The sequence below is a fragment of the Strigops habroptila genome, chromosome 2 (assembly GCF_004027225.2).
Source record: "Strigops habroptila isolate Jane chromosome 2, bStrHab1.2.pri, whole genome shotgun sequence".
Lineage (NCBI taxonomy): Eukaryota > Metazoa > Chordata > Aves > Psittaciformes > Psittacidae > Strigops > Strigops habroptila.
Window position 1 is genome coordinate 10,252,957 of NC_044278.2, and position 20,895 is coordinate 10,273,851.

At 52.1% G+C, this 20,895-nt stretch overlaps 3 protein-coding genes and 1 non-coding gene across 14 annotated transcripts in view; all 4 read left to right on the forward strand.

Annotated features, from left to right (window-relative positions):
- Positions 1 to 2,420, forward strand: part of ATN1 (atrophin 1) — a 28,128-nt gene extending 25,708 nt beyond the window's left edge. For all 3 annotated transcript variants that reach the window (XM_030471956.1, XM_030471957.1, XM_030471958.1), the window contains exons 8-10: positions 191 to 334; positions 635 to 815; positions 1,392 to 2,420. In XM_030471956.1, coding sequence (XP_030327816.1) covers positions 191 to 334; positions 635 to 815; positions 1,392 to 1,425 — 359 coding nt within the window. In that variant the 3' untranslated portion in view covers positions 1,426 to 2,420. The remainder of the gene's footprint in view (positions 1 to 190; positions 335 to 634; positions 816 to 1,391) is intronic.
- A 449-nt stretch (positions 2,421 to 2,869) lies between these two features.
- On the forward strand, positions 2,870 to 3,928 carry C2H12orf57 (chromosome 2 C12orf57 homolog). The gene is made up of 3 exons (XM_030471959.1): positions 2,870 to 3,283; positions 3,361 to 3,537; positions 3,608 to 3,928. The coding sequence occupies exons 1-3, from the start codon at positions 3,229 to 3,231 to the stop codon at positions 3,754 to 3,756; spliced, it is 381 nt and encodes a 126-aa protein (XP_030327819.1). The 5' UTR covers positions 2,870 to 3,228; the 3' UTR covers positions 3,757 to 3,928.
- LOC115601716 lies at positions 3,063 to 3,122 on the forward strand. The gene has a single exon (XR_003989458.1). It is a non-coding gene; the product is annotated as a U7 small nuclear RNA (small nuclear RNA).
- A 986-nt stretch (positions 3,929 to 4,914) lies between the features above and the next one.
- Positions 4,915 to 19,483, forward strand: PTPN6 (protein tyrosine phosphatase non-receptor type 6). 9 transcript variants are annotated; one of them, XM_030471829.1, is made up of 16 exons: positions 4,915 to 5,017; positions 5,194 to 5,290; positions 10,001 to 10,123; positions 10,410 to 10,604; positions 13,494 to 13,716; positions 14,381 to 14,497; positions 14,663 to 14,776; positions 15,176 to 15,272; positions 15,655 to 15,734; positions 15,824 to 16,216; positions 16,566 to 16,720; positions 17,010 to 17,077; positions 17,473 to 17,624; positions 18,246 to 18,343; positions 18,463 to 18,583; positions 18,710 to 19,483. In XM_030471829.1, exons 2-15 carry the CDS (start codon positions 5,277 to 5,279, stop codon positions 18,569 to 18,571), a joined length of 1,938 nt encoding a protein of 645 aa, XP_030327689.1. In that variant the 5' UTR covers positions 4,915 to 5,017; positions 5,194 to 5,276; the 3' UTR covers positions 18,572 to 18,583; positions 18,710 to 19,483. The 9 variants fall into 9 exon arrangements, with proteins under 9 accessions (XP_030327689.1, XP_030327687.1, XP_030327693.1 ...); XM_030471831.1 differs by having other exon boundaries at positions 4,920 to 5,017; positions 15,824 to 15,973; positions 16,085 to 16,216; positions 18,463 to 19,483; XM_030471827.1 differs by having other exon boundaries at positions 18,463 to 19,483.
- Positions 19,484 to 20,895: the final 1,412 nt, after the last annotated feature.

Consider the following 20,895-nt stretch of genomic DNA (forward strand, 5'->3'; position numbering starts at 1 on the left):
TGGTTCACATGAGATTCAGTGCAGTCAAAAAAAGTAACCCTCAGAAGGACATCGTATTGTGTTTCTAGCCTTGAAATCATTCCATCCCTAATGCACTCTGACCCTCTCCATGCCTGTTTTGTTGCACCTTTCTCCGTGTTGCCTCTTACAGAGCATGGGACAATTATCTTGTGGTATCTTCTCTTCCCAGCTTCGGCCTCTGTTCACCCTCTTATTGACCCACTCGCCTCGGGATCACACCTGACCCGGATACCATACCCGGCTGGAACCATCCCAAACCCTCTCCTGCCTCACCCTCTACATGAGAATGAAGTGCTGCGCCACCAGCTTTTTGGTAGGGGATGCTCACAGAGGCTGCTGGTCTCCTTTAAAGAGCATCAGCAGAGCTCAGAGGGGCAGGGTGGTCATGAGGGGATTAGAGGACCAAACTGAGGTCTATTAAACAGAGCCTTGGCATGGCATAGAACAGGCTTATTGTTGGGGGAACAGGTTTATTATTATTGGGGGATGAGCAAGTCCTGCACGTGGGCTGAAAAAGGATGCGCAGTAGAGTCTTGACTGAGCTGAGGGGCCATGGGTGAGAATGGAGCCGTTATGTTAACTTGTTCATTCTCTCTTTCATCTTTGGCTGCAGCTGCACCCTACAGGGACCTGCCGGGCTCCCTCTCGGCGCCCATGTCCGCAGCACATCAGCTCCAGGCCATGCACGCACAGTCAGCTGAGCTGCAGCGCCTGGCTCTGGAACAGCAGCAGTGGCTCCATGCGCATCACCCTCTGCACGGCGTGCCGCTCCCGACGCAGGAGGATTACTACAGGTGCGTGGACCTGCTCTCTCCGCACTGTGGGGCGAGCGGATTTGTTGTCCTCACTATCACATCTCTGTCCCCAGCGCTGGCCTGGGGGGGCAGAGGCGGTGGGGACAGGGAAGTGTTGCCCCTGACTGAGCCTGAGCCCGCACTCAGGAGCAGGGATCCGTGCCCCAGGGGTGCAGCTGTGTGTTGGCCACCAGGAAGGTCATTGTTGGCAAGTGGCTGTTCCATGGCTAATGTTGTGGGGGGTCTCATCACCTCCCCTCCGGGGGGAGGATAAACTGGCATGTTCCACACATGCTGATGTAGTTACCAGTAACTGATACCCCTGCCAAAATACCAAACATTTGCAAGGGTTGGATGCTTTTGTCAAGATGAGGCTTTCACGAGTGCTTGGGGAAGCACATTGGGAAAGAGAGAGGTGCAGTGTTGTTCCTTTTCAATAGCATCTCCTACTTCAAGGATCTGAAAAACCCTCCAAGCCAGCGGTGTTGTGCGGGTCTAGACTAACAAAAGGCAGTGGGAGATACTGAATTGCCTTTTTCTCTCTCACAATCACCTTGTTCCTCTGCTTTCTTCCAGCCACCTGAAGAAAGAAAGTGACAAACCCCTTTAAATGGACTTGTACTGTCGGCGTGACATCATCATGTTTTTCTCTCAAGAGGAGCAATCAATCAACCAAATCCTGGGGGAGGGGAAGCTGCAGTGACACATCCTGATCCCACCATGCAGTAGAGTGCCAGAGAAGATGGAAGAACAGTACAGGATGGCATCCTGGGAGCACAGAGCAGAGGACAGAAAATGGGGAGGGACTGAAACGCCACTAACGGACATGAACTGATCGGTACGTGATTTTGGCAGAGCTTTGGAGGAAACGGCATCGGCATTGCACAGAGCTCAAAACGACAAAGACTGACATGAATTCAGGGTGGCAGCAGCTCCATCCTTTGTTTTGGGGGAACGGTTGCATTAAATAAGCGCAGAGCATCGCAGGACTTCATGTACACGGTGCTGCCGCCTTTCCTGCTTCTGCGAGGAGGAACTCACAACCCAACAGAGCCTTTTGTCCAAGATGCCTCCTCACACCCCACCCCCCTTTTAGTGTAAGATACTGCTTAGCGATATGGAAAAGCGACGTGGAACTTTCTCCCATTAGCCGGAGCGGCTTCCCGCTCTCCAGCATCCCTTCCGATGTGGAGCCCGGTCCCAGCCATCGGGGTGCAAAGCACCACAGACTGTTTGTGAGGTGGTGGCTGTGCTTCCCTGCGAGGTGCAAAGCACCGGGAGGCTGTTTCCGAGACCACAGTCACCACCGTGACCCCCCTGAGCCCCGCGGGGAGAGCCAACGCGGCCCAGAGCAATGACACTGCGTCCTTGGGACTGTCTTGAAGGTGGCGGCTGCCCCCTTTCCCCTCACCCCTTCTAATTGATGTACTTTAACTCATGCACATCCTGTTAGACGTGGCAGTTTTATGTAGCAACTTGTGACCCCCTTGCCCCCTCCCATCCCCGCGTGCGTGTCTGATTTCACAATTGTATCTCTCGATTGGTCCCCATATATATATATATATTTACTTAATTAACCATTAAAAGGAAAAGAAAAAAAACCAACCAACAACCCAGCTATGGAAAAAACCCACCTGAACAAAGTTCCCCACGCACTCCCAAGCCCCAACACGCATTCTAATAATTTATATATATAAATATATATATGAAGATCTTAAAAAAGGAGGGGAAAAAAAAAAAGGTAAAAAAAAAAAAAAGGATCAAAAAAAACCCTTGCAGAAACGGACTGCGTTGTGTTCATTTATTTACACCGGCGCCAGGAGGGCACCTGGCCGTGCAGGGCGAGCCCTGGATCGGGCAGAAGGACGCTCTCTGCAGGCAGGGGGCGAGCACCGGGATGGCAGCCGGGGCCGGGCAGCGGGTGCCCGCCGCGGGGCCGCTGAGCACCGCCTCGGCGGAGGCCCGGCCACGCAGCCGGCGCCATGGCAACGCCCCGCCCTCTCCGCCGGGGGGGCGGAGCTTGGACGCCGCTGCACCAATGGGAAGCGGAATATTTGCATACGGCCGGCGCGGCGTCGCCAGGCCCCGCTTTCCGCGGTTGCCGCCGCTGGAGAGCGGCGGAGCGGTGGGACCGGAGGGGGGGGAGCCTCACTGGAGGCGGCGTGCGGCGGGACCGGTACCCGTGGCCTCACCCTCGCCGCGGGGCGGGTCAGCCCGGACGGGGCGCGGCGTAGGGGGGATTTTGTGCAGTGATTTCAGCTCTTTTAGTATTTGTCTAGAAGGTTTCCCGCCGCGCGGGAAGCCACCCGAGTAGTGCAATAGTAGCAGAGGGTGGGTCGCCGCATGCGTGCTGAGAGGGCAGCGGGGCCGCGGTGGTGCAGGAGGCAGAGGGGCGGCTGCTTCGGTGCGCCCCATGGCGGCGTCCGCGCAGACCCCGGCGGCACCGCTAACGGCGGAGCAAGCCAAGGGTAGGTGGGGGCCGCGGGTGGCTGAGCGCCCGGGTGCGCTGTGGTGTGCTGTATCCGTGTGTGCCTGATTCCCGCAGCGGTGCTGGCGGAGGTGATCAAGGCCTTCGGTGCGCCCGAGAACGCGCAGCGCATGGAGGAGGCGCGGGACAACGCCTGTAACGACATGGGCAAGATGCTGCAGTTCCTCCTGCCCGTGGCCACCCAGATCCAGCAGGACGTGATCAAAGCCTACGGCTTCAGCAGCGACGGCGAAGGTGGGTAGTGCCCCGGAGCCCCGCCGGCGGCGGGTGGACGCCTCCGTCCTTCCCAACCCTTCTCGCGCAGGGGTCCTGAAGTTCGCCCGGCTCATCAAGTCGTACGAGTCGCAGGACCCGGAGATCGCCGGCATGTCGGGCAAGCTCAAGGCCATGTTCCTGCCGCCCATGACGCTGCCGCCGCACGGCGCCGGCACCGGCGGAGTGGCCACCTCCTGAGCCCAGGGACCGCTTCCCCGGCGGCTGCTCCCTCCCACCGGGAGGTGCTGCCAGCGCCGGGGCTGGAGCAGTCGAACAGGGGAGGCGCTGACCCGACAGGAACGGGGCGTTTTGTGCCTGGTTTGGCCCGCTTTGTGTGTCTGCTCCTGAATAAAACATGTCTCGAAAATGCCCTTGTTTTATGAATGGACACAAGCTTAGTGGTGCTTTTGGGGCACGGATGCTTCTCCCTGGCGCAGAGGCAGTTACAGAAGTGCCTGCCTCATGCCTGACAAAACCTGTGCTAGTGCTTTGAGGGGCCCAGTTGTACCTAATTCTGTAAAGAGGTAATCATTTAAGCAAAGCCTTCAGTGTGAAGCCCTGGGACTTGGTAGACTTGATATTAAAGTGACTTTATTTTCCGTTTCAGAGGTGCTAAGCCCTGTCTAGGAGCAAGTGCTTGCAACTGTGCTATTTGAAATGCACTAGTGAACATGTCCCTAAACATAACCTAGTGCTGTTCAGTGAGTGCTGCAACCGCTACTGAGCCCCCTGTCCTCAGCAGGGTGGGTGCAGGTAACTCATTCCTACCACCTCTGCCCATTGGCTGTGTTGTTTCCCAGCTGAATGTGCAATCAGACATACCAGCCCTAACGAAAAAGGCAGCAGGGAGTGGTGTGGTGTGGAGGGCTGTGCCCAGTTTGGCTGCAGCCTGGATTAGAACAATCAAATCGCATCCCATGTCTTATGGAGCTGAAGAGAGACAAACCTAGCAGAGCAGCCTCGCTCCACTGCGACGTTTGGTGTATCCGACTTGATCCAAACGGAGGGACATCAGATGCCTCTGCTTGTAGCCTCCTGCCTCATGAGCCTGTTGTCCTTGGAAGCGTTGAGGTCTTTGGGGAGGGTGGTGTGGGCCAGCGTGGCGGGGCTGGGGGTGACAAAGCCGGGCCTGGGAGAACAGGGAGCTGCGAGCCAGGTGTGAGAGAGCTGTCTCCGGTTCTGCCTTCCACTTACAAACCAGGCAGGAATGCAGCCAGCAAGGGTGTGAGCTCAATGGATAGGAGGCAGGAAGCGTAGTCGGTCCCTTCCGTCTCTACCTACCTCTCCCAGCTTGGCCTTGGCCTTCCTCCACCCCCCTAATTTATTCATTAACTACACCCCAGGAAGTGCTTTGCAAACGGTGAGAATTAAGCCCTCTGCGGTTTGGCTGACCTGGAGCTGCCTTCTCCTCAGCCCGCCCAGGAACAGGCGGAGTTGGGGACTGCGGGATCCGACACAGGTGAGTTATAGGAGGTGCTGCAGACCCCGACCACGCTGGGGCACTCACCGCAGGAGCATCCAGCCCCTTCGGGAGGCTGCAATTCCAGCCCTTCTCTGTCAGGGTGTTTGGTCGCTCCCCCAAGTGTGTCTCAAAGTACTGACTTGCTCATTCCAATATTGCTTTATTTTCTTTAGTAGGACCCCCTGGTTAAGAGGCTGGTTCCTCCACCAGCCGCTGTCAGTCCTCCGGCAGAGGGGATCTGAGAGTCAAGATCCTGATGCCATCCTGTGGGTGAGTGCTGTGAATGCTGGTTAGGGGAAGCAAACAGGACTTGTTGGGGAGAAAACCACAAATACTGGCAGTAGGAAGTGGGCACAGAAGGGAAAAACCCACCTTCTGATAGGAGCCTTAGAGTGGCTGGAGGACTGGAATTGAGGGTGGTTTAGATTCTTACTACTGTTACGGTTGCGCCGTCTCACTTTGATAAAGAGCAAGCAGCTTTGTGATGCCCCATCTGCTGCAGGTTTTCTGCCAGTGTCTCTGAGTGTTTCTGTACAGAGACAGGGCAGGTGGGTGGTCATTGCTTGATTCACTACAGTCTCTCTAGCCCTTCATGGAACAGCAGGACATAAAATCTTCAGGATCAGTCCAGCCAGTTGCTCTGCTCTGGAAACTGCAGTGGCGTGATGCACAGAAATGGGATTCGCTACTCCGTAGTTAGGGTCTGGGAGACCACAGTGGTCCAGCATTGTCCTGGGGTCCCATTTTCCATGTGCCCATTCCCCAAGCCCAGATGGCCTTCCCTCTGTGCCAACAGCTGAACTAGGATGCAGTTCTCTGCAGAACAACAAAACCTCCTGACTAAAATCATCTCAGTGCTGAGGACTTGAAGCATCAAATGCAATGCTGATGCTCAGAAAGGTCTCCAAATGAGATCCCCCGGGTGTGAGGGAAGCACAGAGCAATCAAGTTGGTATCTGGGCAAGAGGGTAGACGGTATAATGGAGATGTCAGGGAGTGTGATATTGAAGAAAGAGTCAGCATTTGCTTTTGCAAAGGCAACTCTTTGTAAAACTCCAGTTTTGTGGATAAGGCAGGTCTGGTTGAGACAGTTTCCTTGGAGTTCCAAAAAATTAGTTGACAAGATTTTTCTTGTCCAAGTCTTTAACTAAAGCTAAAGTCATGGCATAAGAAAGAAGATGAAGCTTTTCTTGGGTGAAGAATTAGAAGAAAATAAGAACTGGAAGGTGGGAATAAGCATCCAGTTCTTACAGCAAAAGGAAGTCATCAGTGGTCGGATCACAGGCTTAACCTGGAATATCTGCTGTTCAGTATATTCCCAAATGACCCATAGAGCTTGGTGAGGTGAGAAAACTGGCTGGTGGTAGAGAGTTATTCAGGATAATAGGGTGGAGCTGACTGTGAATAATTGCAGAAGGACGTTATGATAGTGAATGAGTGGGCAATAGAACAGCAGCTGAAATTCCATATAGGCATATGTAAAACAATGTTAATGCAAAAAAAGAATTCAAAATTTACATCTAAAACAATGAACTGTGAACAAATCATAACCTCTCTGGAGTAAGCCTGTGGTCATATATAAGCCTATGTAATTGCTGGTTTAAGGCTTGGTAGTGGTGAACAGTTAGCAGAACTCACCACTGTCCATGACTCACCAGCATCTTGGAACGCTGCAGTTCTGTGCGATCCTTCACTCTTATCTCCAAAACAACACATCAGTCTTGGAAACAGCTCAGAGAGGGACAGCAAAGATGATCAGAGGTGTAGAACAGAGTCAAGAGTCTTCAGCCCAGCGAAGAGCTGAGGAAGGATATGGATGTTACAGGTTGGTATCATGAGCAGTTCGGATGGAGTGAATAGGAATCAGGAATCAGTCATTTTTCTTTCTTACAACAACCAGACATTAACAAAAATGAGGCAGGGAGCAGGTTATAAGCAAGCCAAAGGAGGGAGTGTTTCTGTAGATGGGCCCTGGAACTCCTTGCCAAAGGATGCTGAATTTGTTATGGATTTGAGGGTTGACTCTACAGGTAGCTGCAAATGGAGGTTTAGGGAATACAGAGGGAAAAGAAACTCTCTATATAACCTCTTCCTCTACTCCTCCTTTGACAACCACTTTAACCTCTGGATCGCCTACTCCAACACCCTGCTCACAGCAGAGCTAACCCCAAAGCTGTATCAGGTTGCTCAGAGCCTTGTTCAGGTGAGTCCTGAACATCTCCAGGAGTGGAGATTCCCCAGCTTCCCTGGGGAACTGTGGCAATTGCTGAACCACCCTTTGGGGGGGAGCATGTGTGTAGCTTTTCCCCACATCTAATCAGAATTTCCCTTGCTGCAAGCTATGCTTGGTGCCTCTTGACCTTTTACTGTGTCCCACAAGGAAGAATCTGGTTTATTGTTTGTAAACCCCACAAGTCCCATTTTAGGTAGTCTCAGGCAGCTGTTAAATCCCTCCTTAAGCATCTTTTCTCCAACCTGAACAAACCCAGCTTCCTCTGTCTCCGCTGTGCTCCAGGTTCTTCACTGCCTTAGTGGCCTTATGCTGGGTTCTGTCCAGTTTCTCAGTATCCTTTCTTTTACAGCAGTCCAGATGTGGGTATCCTTTAATTAGCTATTTCATTTACCTTCTCCTTTGTTCCTGTGCTAGCTGTGGCTTGGCTCCACAAAGGTTTTACAAGATGAGGTTCCACTGCCTGCATTGTACTGAATCAACAGCATAGGGGCAGTCTCTTTGCTGAAATCTCTTAACCTGTTAATCTGGGCTCTTTGCGACCTTGTTTTTTTCCCTTTTCCTCTGTGTCCTACTTATGTTATTTTCGTCAGACAGCTTTTCCCCTTCAGCCAGTTCATAAGGTGTAGGGATGTCTAGGTTTTAGTTTTTGTCTGCCATGGTTTCATATTGACTCTATGTAATCTTTTGATATCGGGAAGTCTCTTTTGGGACTTCTGTCATTTCTTTCCTACCACTAACCAATATTTCTTTCCTGTGCCAGTGCTTAGACTGGCTCTGATTTAGCTGCAGTCTTTTAGGTGCAACTTCTACACCTTTGTGTAGAAATTGTTCCCAACACCCACAGGTTTCTGTGCCTTTAAACTCTCCTTATTTTTACTATCAGTTTTAAGTCAGGACAGCTGGATCCCTGCACCTCCCCACATCCCAGCCCATCATGTGTGTGAAAACAGAAGCATTTCAAAGGAAGCTCCTGTAGGTGCCTGGGTTGCCTTTCTAGCAAGAAGGTTTAGCTTCCCACTCGTCTCCCCTGTACTTCCCTTTGTTGTTAGTTCCTGTCTTGGCCACGAGCTTTGTCTCGCTCCTGGCTAGCAGCCTGTTCAGCTTCCGCAGGGTTTCCCAGTCTGGTGGGGTGCAGGGAAGGCTGCAGTGCTGGTGCTTGAGATGAGCACACCTTTTGTTGTTCCCGCTGCCCGCACCACCACACAGGGTACCTGTGGTGGCCCCAGTTAAGAGTCGGGCTCCTTTAGAAGCTGGATTGCCCTCTTTGGCCACTGCTTAACTCCCATTCTTTCTTGAGACCTGCAGACCTTGAAACCAGTGCTATGGAGAAGAGCAGTCATGGGCTGTAGCTGGAAATGGCTACTGGGTGTCTGGAAATGGTTAGTTTTCCTTCTTTGTATCTAGTTGTCCAGATTGGCTTCAGTATGCTGCACTGGGATCTTGAAAGTCCTAGGCTAAGCAACCTTGGTGTTGAATGGGCACACTGTAGGTAGTAGCTGTTTGTCCTGGTGTCTGCCTGCTTCTCTGGGCAGCTTCAAGGCTACCTCCCACCCCATCCCTTTTGAGCTACCACTGCTCACATCAGTCGCATCCCCCAGCAGGCTGTTTTCAGGAAGGCAGAGCTGTGCTTACAATGCTTGCCTGGACCTCAGAGTCTGGGTTTGCACACATTTCCCCCTGTGGCTGTACAGAGCACGTTGAACATTTACCTGCCCAGCGGGTTCATCAGTGAACTATAGTATGGAGGTTTCAGGTGGGTAGCTGAGGGCAGCCCAGCAGAGCCAAGCTGTGTGGCTGGGCAGATGTAACCTGCAGTGGGGTGCTTCATTGCTCAGTGTATGTCACCATGTGCTGCCTGCTTCAGCCTTGCAGGCGTGTGAGTGACCCCAGGCAGCTTGGCACCACGGCAAGGGCTTGGACGTGGGGAGCACTCATGCCTCTTATTGGCCGTTTGGGGAAGAAGGGAACCAGAGGACGTGCAGAACTGAATTCTGTGGGCGCAGCTGGGACCCAAGATGCATTTGTAGAGTCAGCCCTGGTGTGAAAGACAACAGGGAACCAGAGAGTGACAGCGGAGAGGGGGGAGGAAAGATACAAAAGGAGAAGCAGAAGTGTGTGCAAAGCAGCTTGGGGCTGGGGAGCTGATGGCTCAGAGCGCTTCCTGTCCCTGGAGCCGCGCGTGCCAAGCTGTGCACAGGCTCGCACCTGCTTGTGCCCCACAGCACTGTGCAGAGGGCCGGAGACCAAGGCACTGAGCCAGACGGAGGTGGATGGAGAGGGTCAGAATGGACTGATGGTAGACACCGGGAGAGATGCATGGCCAGCTCCCAGGAGGTGCAGAACCAGCGTGGTGTTGGGTGCTCCAGCGCAGACCTCCGACTTCCCGTTTCTCACCAGCGCAAACCGAGTTCTCCTCTGTGCTTTTTGAGTTGCTTTGGTGGTAGACGCTTGCCCCCCTCTTCATTTGCTCTCCACGATGGTGAGGTAAGAGGGACTGAGAAGTGTGTGTGTGTAAAGAGGGGGAACCAGGAAAGTAGGACAGATTGGGGGATCAATCATCCTGGAAGTCGTATCTCAATGGAAACCTTTCATAGTGTGAGGGAGGTGTCAGGTAGGAAAGGGTGCTGCTGTCACCTGCATGGCTATCTCTAGGCATGCTGACTGGGGCCATGCTTCACTGTACAAGTCTCCACAATAATGCCTAGTCTTTTTTATTCACTTGGTCTTGTTTTTATCTTCTCTGCTAGGTGGTTTCACCGTGACCTGAGTGGGCTGGAAGCTGAAGCCTTACTGAAGGGACGAGGTGTCCATGGGAGCTTTCTGGCCAGACCCAGTCGGAAGAATCAGGGGGATTTTTCTCTTTCAGTCAGGTAAGTAGCTTGGACCACAGCTTCTGTCTTTCCAGGGTTACATACGCAGAATGCGCCGATCCTCACATGTCCTGTGGCATCTTCTTCATCCTGTCCTTATTCCTTTGAGTTCTTTCCAAAGCACCTGAGCTTCCCAGGATCTTCTAGACACTGGGAGTTGCCCCGGGAGTTTCTCTTTCCAGTCACCTGCTTTCACTGGGGTGGTTTGCTCTATCTCCATGGCGGGAGGTAATGCAGAACATTTTCTGCCTCTTTTCCAACCGCCTCACTGTGCATCATCCCACAGGGTCGGTGATCAGGTAACCCATATCCGCATCCAGAACACCGGGGATTTCTATGACCTGTATGGAGGGGAGAAATTTGCCACCTTGTCAGAACTGGTGGAGTACTACACGCAGCAACAGGGCTCACTGCAGGACAAAGATGGAACCATCATTGACTTGCGATACCCGCTCAACTGTTCCGACCCCACTACAGAGAGGTACGGAGAAAGCAAAGCATCCAATGTGTCTGTGATGAGACCTCCTCTGTGTTTCAAGGCCCTCTTTCTGCCCTGCCTGCATCCCCAGGGAAAACCCTGCAAAAAGTATTTCCTGCCTTCCGTAGCCTCTTATGCTTCCACAGGGGCATCATCATCATCATCAGTAGCTGGCCATACCTTGACCCATCACAGCAGACTTAAGAGGGCTCTACTTTTGCTTCTGGTTTCCTGTTGCCTTTGCTATTTATATACTGTTCCTAAAAGCAAAGGTTATGGTATTAGCTACGGGTCTGCAGCAGCCTGTAGAGTGACATATTATGTGGAAGCCCTCAGTCTTGCCCCAGACCTCCTTGGTTATTCCAGGCCTGAGTGACTCACGTAGCTGAGAGCAGGACCATGTTCCCCAGCTGTTCCTAGCCTGCTTAGTCTCTTTCCTGTCTCCACTTTGCATATGTCTCTGACACCAAGTTCCTAAATCAAATCAGGTGGTTTTGCTCTTGCCGCTGTGTTTTCAGGTCAGGGAGCAGTTCATACCATGCTCTGGGGCGGATGGATCCTCCTCATGCACCCGGAGACAGGGAACAAGGATTCCCTGGGCGAAGCGCCTGCGTATGCCCCTGCTTGCTCTGGGGATGGGGCTGCAGAGGGGCCAGCATCTGCCTGCCGGCTGTCCTCTCCACTCAAGGCCGTTGGGTTGTGGCCCTGCAGTTTCCTCCCTTCCTCTCTGCGGTTGGAAACTTCTCCCTGCCCGCAAGGCTCTTACGAAAGCTCCTCTCACTCTCTCCCCAAGTGATTTTCCATCACGTGGCTTTGAAGAGCTGGGCTTTACTGGGACCTATTAACCCCTTCCTACCTGTGGAGGGGAGGCCTGGAGACCTCTCTGATGAGCAAGAGGGGTCAACCATTCCCCAGGGGGCATCTGAGCACTGGCACATGGTGGCTGAACACTTCTTTGGGAGGAGGTTCAGGAATTAAAAGCTGCCGTGCAGTGAATGTCATTGCTACTTCTTGCAGTGCATGAGGTGAGGATCAAACAGAAGTTACTTGCCAAGGCACAATAACTTCTGCCACGTCTTATTGTCAAAATGATTCCTAGATGTTGTGTAGAGGAATGTGTTGCTCTGGCCAGATGCAGGGGTGAATGAATGCCCCAGCTGCTTCTGTGACTGGGGCCTCCTGGGCTCCATTTCAGTTCTTGGGGACAGATAGCTCTAACAATGTGTAGTTCACCATAGATGCCAGTACCACTCTAGACCTGCACTGTTAGCAGCAAACCTGCTCCCACAGCTCTAACCGCACTGGGAGCACCAGCCTGGCCTTGACAGCAGTGCATGCAGTGATGCACAGAGCATCACTGGTGCTTGTTGTGGTACCCACAAGGAGCAGGAGCAGGGAGGAGCATTACAAGTCAGTCTGATGCATCAGCTGCCTGCTTTGGAAATGCTGCTCACCAGGGAAAATGGTCAATCTCAGCAGCTGTGTCTCCAGCCAAGGGCCAGAGGGGCCTGTTTGAACCCATCCCTGCTGGAGGAGGAGCACCCAAATCACCTCCCTGACACTGAGCTGGGAAGGAGTGAAGGCGCCAGGGCAGGAGCACCAGGGCTGCAGCGGCCCTTGGGCTGAGACTGTTGGAACTGGATGATCTTGAAGGTTCCTTCCAACCCAAACCGTTCTATGATTCTATGTGTCAGACCCCATAGAGGCTCCACCAGAAAATGGGTAACAGAGGAGTGGGATGATTCAGAGCATTTCCCAGTGTCCAGAGCACCTTGCAGCTCTTGCCTTTCTGTAGGCTGGATCTCTAGCTCCAGCTTCCAAGCGAGTTTTGTGGAAGCAGGACAGAGCTGCAGTTAACATGGCCTTCTGCATCTCTACTTGTCAGCTCAGAAGTGCCCCCCCAGACTTTCTGGTGTGGTCCAGAGAGACTGTGGAGCTTGGGACAGGCATGAAGAACTAGAGGACCAGCACAGAGAAAACCTGGGTCAAAACTGGCACTTCTGCAGGGCCAGGCTTGTCCCATCTCCCAGCTTCTGGGGACTGTCACTTGCGCCCACACCACAGGGTGCAATGAGATCCCACTGGGCACACACACTGCCCTGAGACCCTTATAGGTGGGAAGGAGCTTGGCAGCAGCAGTGCCATGCTCGTGTCCCCCTGCACCCGGGGCAGTCCTGCAGCCAGGCAGAGAGCACCTTGGTCAAAGAGGGATGCTCCTCACCTTGTGCTGAGAGAAGGAGCTGCAGACTGGATGTTTGCACTGAGGACAGGAACGTGCACATGGATCAACAACAGTAATAAGTACCAGGAGCAGGATATGGGCTTCGGGTGGCTCCTGGGTGCCCAATCCCATGGCTAGGCTGATTGCTGCGGTGTAGCGTGCCCAGGGAATGGGAATTACCCTTGGATTGAAGAGGTGACTGAGTTTCAGAAAGAGGGGTTGCTGGAGTGGTTCTTTAATGGATCTGATCTCAACATAGCCATCTGGGTACTGCTAAATCCCATCAGAGAGTTTCCGACTCTGGTGTTTGAGCTTCCAAAGCACCTTGCAGAAGTAACGCAAGAATCCCAGTAGTGCTGAAACCCATGGACTACCCTCTCCCAACTGGTCTTCAAGCCAGCAAACATCACTTACCTGTGCTTGCATGTATCACACAACTGGATCACACTTGGTGCTCTCCCACTCTGTCCTCTGGTACCAGTATTCTGCGCCCTGGGTCCCAAGATCCTGCTCCTCCCCTGGTTTCTTGCCCTATCTCTTTCCTTCCCCTCTGTCTCCCCCTTCCTTCCTTTTCCCTCACCCTTTCCCAGCATTGCTGTCCTTCACTCATCAGCTCAAGAGCACTTACCTGCATCTCCCCACCTCTTCTGACCCTCTCTTGTTTTTCCTAGGTGGTACCATGGGCATCTGTCAGGCTCTGCAGCTGAGTCACTTCTCCAGGCCAAAGCCACCCCTTGGACCTTTTTGGTGCGGGAGAGCCTCAGCAAACCTGGGGATTTTGTCTTGTCTGTCCTCACTGACCAGCTTAAACCTGGCTCTGATGCTCCACCAGCTGGGGCAACCAGTGCCACGGGGGCCCGGCTCAAAGTCACGCACATCAAGATCATGTGTGAGGTGAGCAGTTGGGAGAGCAAAAGGAAAGGGAGTGGAAGAGGTCTCTGCCAATCCCTGCTCATCATGTCCTCAAAGGCATGGGCCCTGACGGCTTGGCTCCTAGCAGCAGTGTTCCTGAAACTGGATCAGAGCACTGTCACCTTGCAGGTTCTTTATGTCCTCATCCCAGTCTGGGTGACTAAGGGCTGGGTGCTCAGACATAAGCAGGGCTCAGTGTCACTGAGAACTCCGGTACAGGGAGTCGGTGGTGAAAGACAGAGGAGGATTCACAATCTAAGTCTGAATTCATCAGAAGAGTTAAAAGCTCTTGGAGGAGGAGCATCTGCAAGGCCTTCGCGCTTGGTCTGAAGGATGTGACCAACCTGGCTGCCCCCAGTTCTATTCCTTTCACTTGGGATGGTGCAGATAGTGGAGGGAGATTTCAATGACAACTGACCTTAAAAGAGCTGAGAGCAATACACCTTCTCTGGGCTTCCATCTGCTGATGACAGGAGGCAGTTCACCATGCTATGAACTTAGTGTTCTCTACCATTTGACCTCCCTGCTGGAGGAATGCTTTTCTGGATGGCACAAGGTAGTGCCTATGGCTTTGCACCTTTGAGCATTATCAGCTTTGTCTACATGGGGTTGTGAGTGGGATGTTACACGTTCTTCTTCCATTTAGAATGGACGCTACACAGTTGGAGGTGCTGAAACGTTTGACAGCTTGGCAGATCTGGTGGAGCACTTCAAGAAGACTGGAATTGAAGAGGTGTCTGGCTCCTTTGTGTACCTGAAGCAGGTAAATCCCGTTTCCTCTGTTTCTCAGGGATCCTTTGGAGGGACCCACTTGCTGTTTGTTTCTGCTTTGTGTCCTTCTCCTCCTTTTCTCCACAGCACACAGAGGAGACTTTGCTCTCCAGCAGCATCTGTCTCATGCCAACCCATTGTGTTTTCCCATTCCCAGCCCTACTATGCTACGAGGGTGAATGCTGCTGACATTGAGAATAGAGTGCAGGAACTGAACAAAAAGAGTCTATCTGAGGAGGCGTCCAAGGCTGGATTCTGGGAGGAATTTGATGTAAGAAACTGCTGGGGGACATGATTCTGGCCTTTTGGGAAGTCCCTGAGCACCACTTCATTCTCCATCCTTGATTTCTTCCTGGACACAAACTTCTGGGGGTGTCTTGTCAATTCTTGCTAATTTATCTCTTGAAAGAAGTCTCTGGAACCTGTTCTTCTGGCTCACCTTTAAGCAAACCCAGTGAGGCAGAAATGTGTTTTTTCATGGTTGGGAGAAGGAGTTACAAAGACAGGAAGGGCATGAGCCTTGGACTTTCCAAGCCTAGGTTTCCTTTTCACTTCTCTGCTTTCCCGCAAGCACATCATGTGTCCCAGAGTCACCACTGTTCCTGCGAGTGCCCACCTCCTCTGTCATACACTGTGACCTTGCCATGACTGTTCTTTCTTCTGCTCTCAGAGTCTGCAAAAACAGGAAGCCAAGCAGCTGTTTGACCGCCACGAGGGTCAGAGACCTGAAAATAAGAGCAAGAACCGATACAAGAACATCTTGCCCTGTGAGTCTTGCTTTTCCACCATAAAAAACCCCAAACAGACAGACAGGCAATGAAGAGCTGCCTGAGTCATCCCTGGCTCTGCCTCAGCCCGCTCTAGCCTTCAGAATAGGTTTAAAGGTGTGCTGCTGCACTGAGGATGTAAGAGCTGATGAGAGAGGTCACAGCCTTTTCATGTCCTTGAAGGAAGGAGGGAGGGTTGCCTCACACTCATTAGCTTCCAGTGGTCCATCATAAGGCTGAGAGAAGGAGAGGTGAAAATAAGGGGCATGCTGCATGCACTGGGTAGTATGGACGGGGCGGTGTGGGGCAGTGACACAGCTTCACGTGGCTCTGAGGATCAGAGCATCTCAGTGCTCTGTTTATTTTCTCATTGCATCCCCAGTTGATCATTCCAGAGTCATTCTCCAAGGAAGGGACCCAAATATACCTGGATCTGATTATATCAATGCCAACTATATCAAGGTGAGACTCTTGAAAGACGGCTGCTTGCCCAAAACGGGGGAAGGCCTCTTGCTCCTGCAGCCCTCTGATCTTCCCTTTTCCACACTCAGAACCACCTAGTCAGCCCAGATGAGTGCACCAAGACCTACATTGCCAGCCAGGGTTGCCTGGACACCACAGTCAATGACTTCTGGCAAATGGTGTGGCAGGAGAACACCCGCATTATCGTGATGACTACACGGGAGGTAGAAAAAGGACGGGTAAGTAGCGGCTTGTTGATGTCTCAGAGCTGCCCTCTCTTCTCCTTCACCCACTGCTCTGTACCTCGCTCTTTCCTGCTCGTCCTCACCCCGTCCTCTCTACCTACACAGAACAAATGTGTGCCTTACTGGCCAGAGGTGGGCAGCATGAAGGAATATGGTCCCTACCTCGTGGAGAACGCTGGGGAGCACGATGCGTTAGAGTACAAACTCCGTCACCTCTGTGTGTGTCCGAAAGATAACGTGAGTATGCCTGCTCGAGGGCTGCCATTGAGCCAGCGGGTCTAACAGTCACTGTATATCTAAGGCTGGGAACTGCTGAGTGCTGCGGTGATGCTGCTGTTAAATCATTGTTTGGGTGGTTGTTCCCACCTGGTTTGGGCTGGACTTACATGGTGGAGTCACCAAGAAATGCACAGGAGACAGAGATTCCCTGCGCATGGCGGGGGGGTTGGAACTTCAGGTCCTTTCCAACCCTAACTATTCTATATTCTATGATTCCTTCTGGCTTCAGACCCACCTCTCCCTGGGACGGAGGCCAGGGATAGGACTGGGTTGCAGTTTTACCAGTGGGGTGTCTTTTTATTATCAGGGTAACGCTGTGCGTGAGATCTGGCACTACCAGTACCTGAGCTGGCCTGACCATGGTGTACCCAGCGAGCCAGGAGGAGTGCTCAGTTTCCTTGACCAAATCAACCAGAAGCAAGAGAGCATCCCAGATGCGGGGCCTATTCTGGTACATTGCAGGTCAGTAGAGGCTGGGGTTTGAAGCATTCTCCATCCCTTCTCTAGGGCGAGGTATAGAAAGTCTCTCTTGCTCCACCAGCTGTTCCCAGGACTTGCGAATGAAGCATGTGCCAGCCCTGATACTTACTTTGTCCTCTTTGATGCCCCCAAACCAAACTCTGCCTCTTGAATCTGTGACTCTGTGGCATTGCTGAACAGCTTCTACAAGTGCCGTGTCCTTCCCCAGAAGCAGCTGCATTTTGTTTCAGGAGCTGTATTGCTCTGACCTCTGCTTGTCCTCTCCTTGCAGTGCTGGGATTGGCCGCACTGGGACTATCATCATCATTGATATGATAGTGGAAACAATCTCCACCAAGGGTAAGAGGACCCCAAAGTATCTTGAACTGGCCTACCCAGTAGGGCTGTGCCCTTAAGTCCAGCTGCAAATGGATTAAAACCATCAGGTATCAGTGGGAGAGATCCTGCCGCAGCCCTGAGCAGGTTGCACTGTCCTTGCTGTGTGGCAGCCGCTGGATCTCTGCACTATACCCACTTACTGCAGCTTCAGCCTTCCCTGAGCTTGGGCTCTTTCTCCAGGGCCAGACTTGAAAGATGCTGAGCAGGAAGGAGGGATAGGAGGTCCTTACAGGAGTAAAGAGCATGGAGGGAGGTGGAAACTTCTTGACTGACCTTCACTGTGACTGCTTTTGGTGGAGAATTGGGAGAGGGGGGCAGTGAACATGTCCATAAGCTTTCCTGGTGCCCCTTGCTAGGGCTGGACTGTGACATTGACATCCAGAAGACCATCCAGATGGTGAGGGCCCAGCGCTCAGGGATGGTGCAGACAGAGGCCCAGTACAAGTTCATCTACATGGCCATCTGCCAGTTCATAGAGGCAACCAAGAAAAAGCTGGAAGTTATCCAGGTGAGAAAGGGGACTCCGCTTTCCTGTCCTGTGAGTCGAGGCCTGGGATGGTGTGCTCAGTTTCCCAAGCTAGCACTGGGACCTACATAGACTATGATGCTGCACCAAGGTCTGAGTCCTTGTTCCTCTCTTGAAAATTCAGAGGACAACATTAGCAGCTCAAGCACCAACCCCTTCTGAACTGCTAGACAGCTTTAATGCAGTTATTTCAACTACATTCTCCAAGCACTATTTTGTTACAAGACTTTGCCCTGTCCTTTCCTCTTTGTCTTTCTCATGCTGGTTCTGCAGTTGCAGGATTTTCTGCTGCTACCTGATAAGTGGCATCTTTTATCTCTCTTTGTAGCCTCTAGCAGCTGCTGCTATCTGTTTCGTATTCTTTGGAGTTCCAGTGCCTCCTGATTTTGGTTGCCCCACTGTTCACCCCTGTTACAAGGATGCATTTTCATCCCTCTGTGACTGCAGTGGCAGAGTGCACTGAGCCTGAGGCCTTCAGCAATCCACCAACCTCCACTGAGATCCTAGCATGGAGCATGGTTAAACACCCAGAACTCTTCCATGATGCCTCACGTTGCTTTCCCCAGATGACACTCCTCTCAGCTTGGTATTTCTCTCCTGTAGTCACAGAAAGGCAAGCCAAACGAGTCTGAGTATGGGAACATTGCCTACCCCCCTGCAGCAAGGAACGTGCATGCCAAAGCTGCACGGAAACCCTCCAAGTAAGAGCTCACCTAAACCAGAGGCACAGCTCGGCCTGCCTCTGGCAATGGTCTCCCTGCTGCCTTGGCTGACTTCTTCCTCTTGCTCACTTTTTCCCTTGTTTTTCCCTGGTTTTCAGGCAGAAAGAGGAGTCAACGGTCTATGAGAACCTGGGGAAGAAGGAGGAGAAGGCGCGGAAGCAGCGCTCCTTGGAGAAGAAGCTGAAAGGCTCACTAAGGAAAAAATAAGATAGGTTGCAGGTAGCCCCATGGGGGGTTTGAACCAGGGGTGCAGGACTGGAGCTCACATCCAGGCTGGGCTGTCTTGCATTCTTTGCCTTTGGACTGAAATTAGGTCTTCTCCTTTTTTTCCATCCCACCTTTCAGGCCTGAACCAGACTGCTTTCCAGCTCAGCTGGCTGACTTCCGCATCCCTTGCCTGTGCACGCCAGCAGCGTCTCCTGCTACCCCTTCATCCTTCAGTAACAGGAAACAATGGGGCACCTTCTTTCCCTTGCTCTCTGGGGCCCAAGCTCACCTCTGCTGGGGCAGCTCCAGTGGACTTGAAGAAGAGCAAAGGAAGCTCTTTACAGGAGCTACATCTCTGCCCGCTGCTGTGAGTTAGAATTTAGCCTGTTAGTGTTCCCTGAAGCCTCAGCTTTTAAAGTATAGAGGTTTTGGCCCGTTTCAGCTCAGCAGCTCTGCAATTCAACAGGAAACTTCCTCTCTCCTTAATACCAACCCTCTGCCCTATAGAATCATAGAATGGTTTGGACTGGAAAGGACCTTAAGATCATCCAGCTCCAACCCCCTGCCATGGGCAGGGACACCTTCCACTAGAGCAGGTTGCTCTAAGCCCTGTCCAACCTGGCCTTGAACACTGCCAGGGATGGGGCAGCCACAGCTTCTCTGGGCACCCTGTGCCAGCACCTCAGCACCCTCACAGAGAAGAACTTCTTCCTTATATTTAACCTGAACTTCCCCTGTTTCAGTTTAAACCCATCACCCCTTGTCTTATCGCTACAGTCCCTGATGAGGAGTCCTTCTTCTCATGGTCCCTTTTCTATTTGATCCTTTGAGTGGATGCTGTAAATACACCAGAATTGGATGTGATGGACATGTTTTCTCCTTTGGTTGTAAATAAACTTGTATTTCTTTGAATGCTGAGTCCCAAAAGCTTTTTCTCTATAATTTGAGTATAGCTGCACTCCTGGCTTCACTCACAGCTCTGCAAGAACTTACAAGAATGGCTCTAGCTTAGTTTTCATCACTTTTCTGCACCCTTCAGACTCCTGAACAGAAGCTGTGACCAGTTATGGTGGCTCCTTGGCTTTGAGGCTTGAGCGTTGGTAGTTGTCAGGTAAGTCTGAGCACAGAAAGTCAGCTGTGACAAACTCACACACAGGCTTCTGCATTCATTCCACATGGAATTTAACAAGAACAAATGCCAGATTCTGCACCTGGAATGGTGTAGCCCTGGCTGGACATGTAGACTGGGGGACAAGAGGCTGGAGTGCAGCCCTGCAGAAAGGGATGTGTGCATTTTGGTTGATGGTAAGCTCTACCAGTCAAGAGTGTGCCCTGCCAGGCAAAACTGCCACTACTATCCTGGGATGCATTAGGTACAGTACAGTTAACCAGTCAAAGGTGATGATCCCACTATGCTCAGCATCGGTCCAGCCTCACTTTGAGTCATATGTGCAGTTTTGGGCTCCACAACATAAGGATATGAAAATATTAGTATCTAAAGGAAGGCAACAAAGATGGTGAAAGGCCTGACTTCGGAGTAAGAGCTGAGTTAACCAGGCTTGTTCAGTTAGAGGCTGAGGGTTGGCCTCATGGCTGTCTACACTTCCCTCATGAGAAGAAGCAGGGGGAGATGCTGGTCTCTGCTCTTCGGTGCCCCAGCAGCAGGACACAAGCAACTGGCTTAAAGCTTCAACATGGGTAAGTTCAGATTTGATGTAAGGAAAAAGTTCTTCACCCCAGGGTGGTCCAGCTCCCCAGGGAAGTGGTCACGGCCCCGAGCCTGGTGCTGTCCAAGACATGTTTAGACAACGCTCTTATCTGTGGTTTAACTTTCAGGTTGAGGAGCCGGACTCGATGATCCTTGTGGCTCCCCTCCAACTCAAGATGTCCTATGATTGTGTGAAATACCAGGTCCCAGTGAGACAGGGAAAAAGCCAGCGCGTGAAGCAGACAAGATTTTGCCTTTGAAACCCAAGCACGGAAGAGCTGAATCAGTGGAGGAAGGCTTCTTCTGCACTTTTGGCCAGGAAAGCAGAGGGAGGAAAAAAAACCCCAAGTGTAATGGAGGTCAGGATACAGACCATGGATGCTGCTGTGACATGGAAAAGCAGGTAAACCTATGGTCATCTTTAGCACCTATAGGCAGCTAAGAAACCAGCCCTGGCCACCCATGCAGCTACATGATTGTCCACATTCTCTCACCACCTTGTGATCTCTCAGTGAACAGGAGGGTATTTCTCTTGCTCCTTTCTCCACAACATCCCAATTCTGTCTTCAACCAAGTTAAAGTTCCTTTTCTACCTCCCCCTATGCAAAATAACCTC

Coding starts and splice junctions, on each gene's coding strand:
- C2H12orf57 (XM_030471959.1), top strand. CDS start 3,229: ATGGCGGCGTCCGCGCAGACCCCGGCGGCACCGCTAACGGCGGAGCAA. Junction 3,284..3,360: donor AACGGCGGAGCAAGCCAAGG/GTAGGTGGGGGC, acceptor TGATTCCCGCAG/CGGTGCTGGCGGAGGTGATC. Junction 3,538..3,607: donor CTTCAGCAGCGACGGCGAAG/GTGGGTAGTGCC, acceptor CTTCTCGCGCAG/GGGTCCTGAAGTTCGCCCGG.
- PTPN6 (XM_030471827.1), top strand. Junction 16,721..17,009: donor CCTATTCTGGTACATTGCAG/GTCAGTAGAGGC, acceptor CTCTCCTTGCAG/TGCTGGGATTGGCCGCACTG. Junction 17,078..17,472: donor GGAAACAATCTCCACCAAGG/GTAAGAGGACCC, acceptor GCCCCTTGCTAG/GGCTGGACTGTGACATTGAC.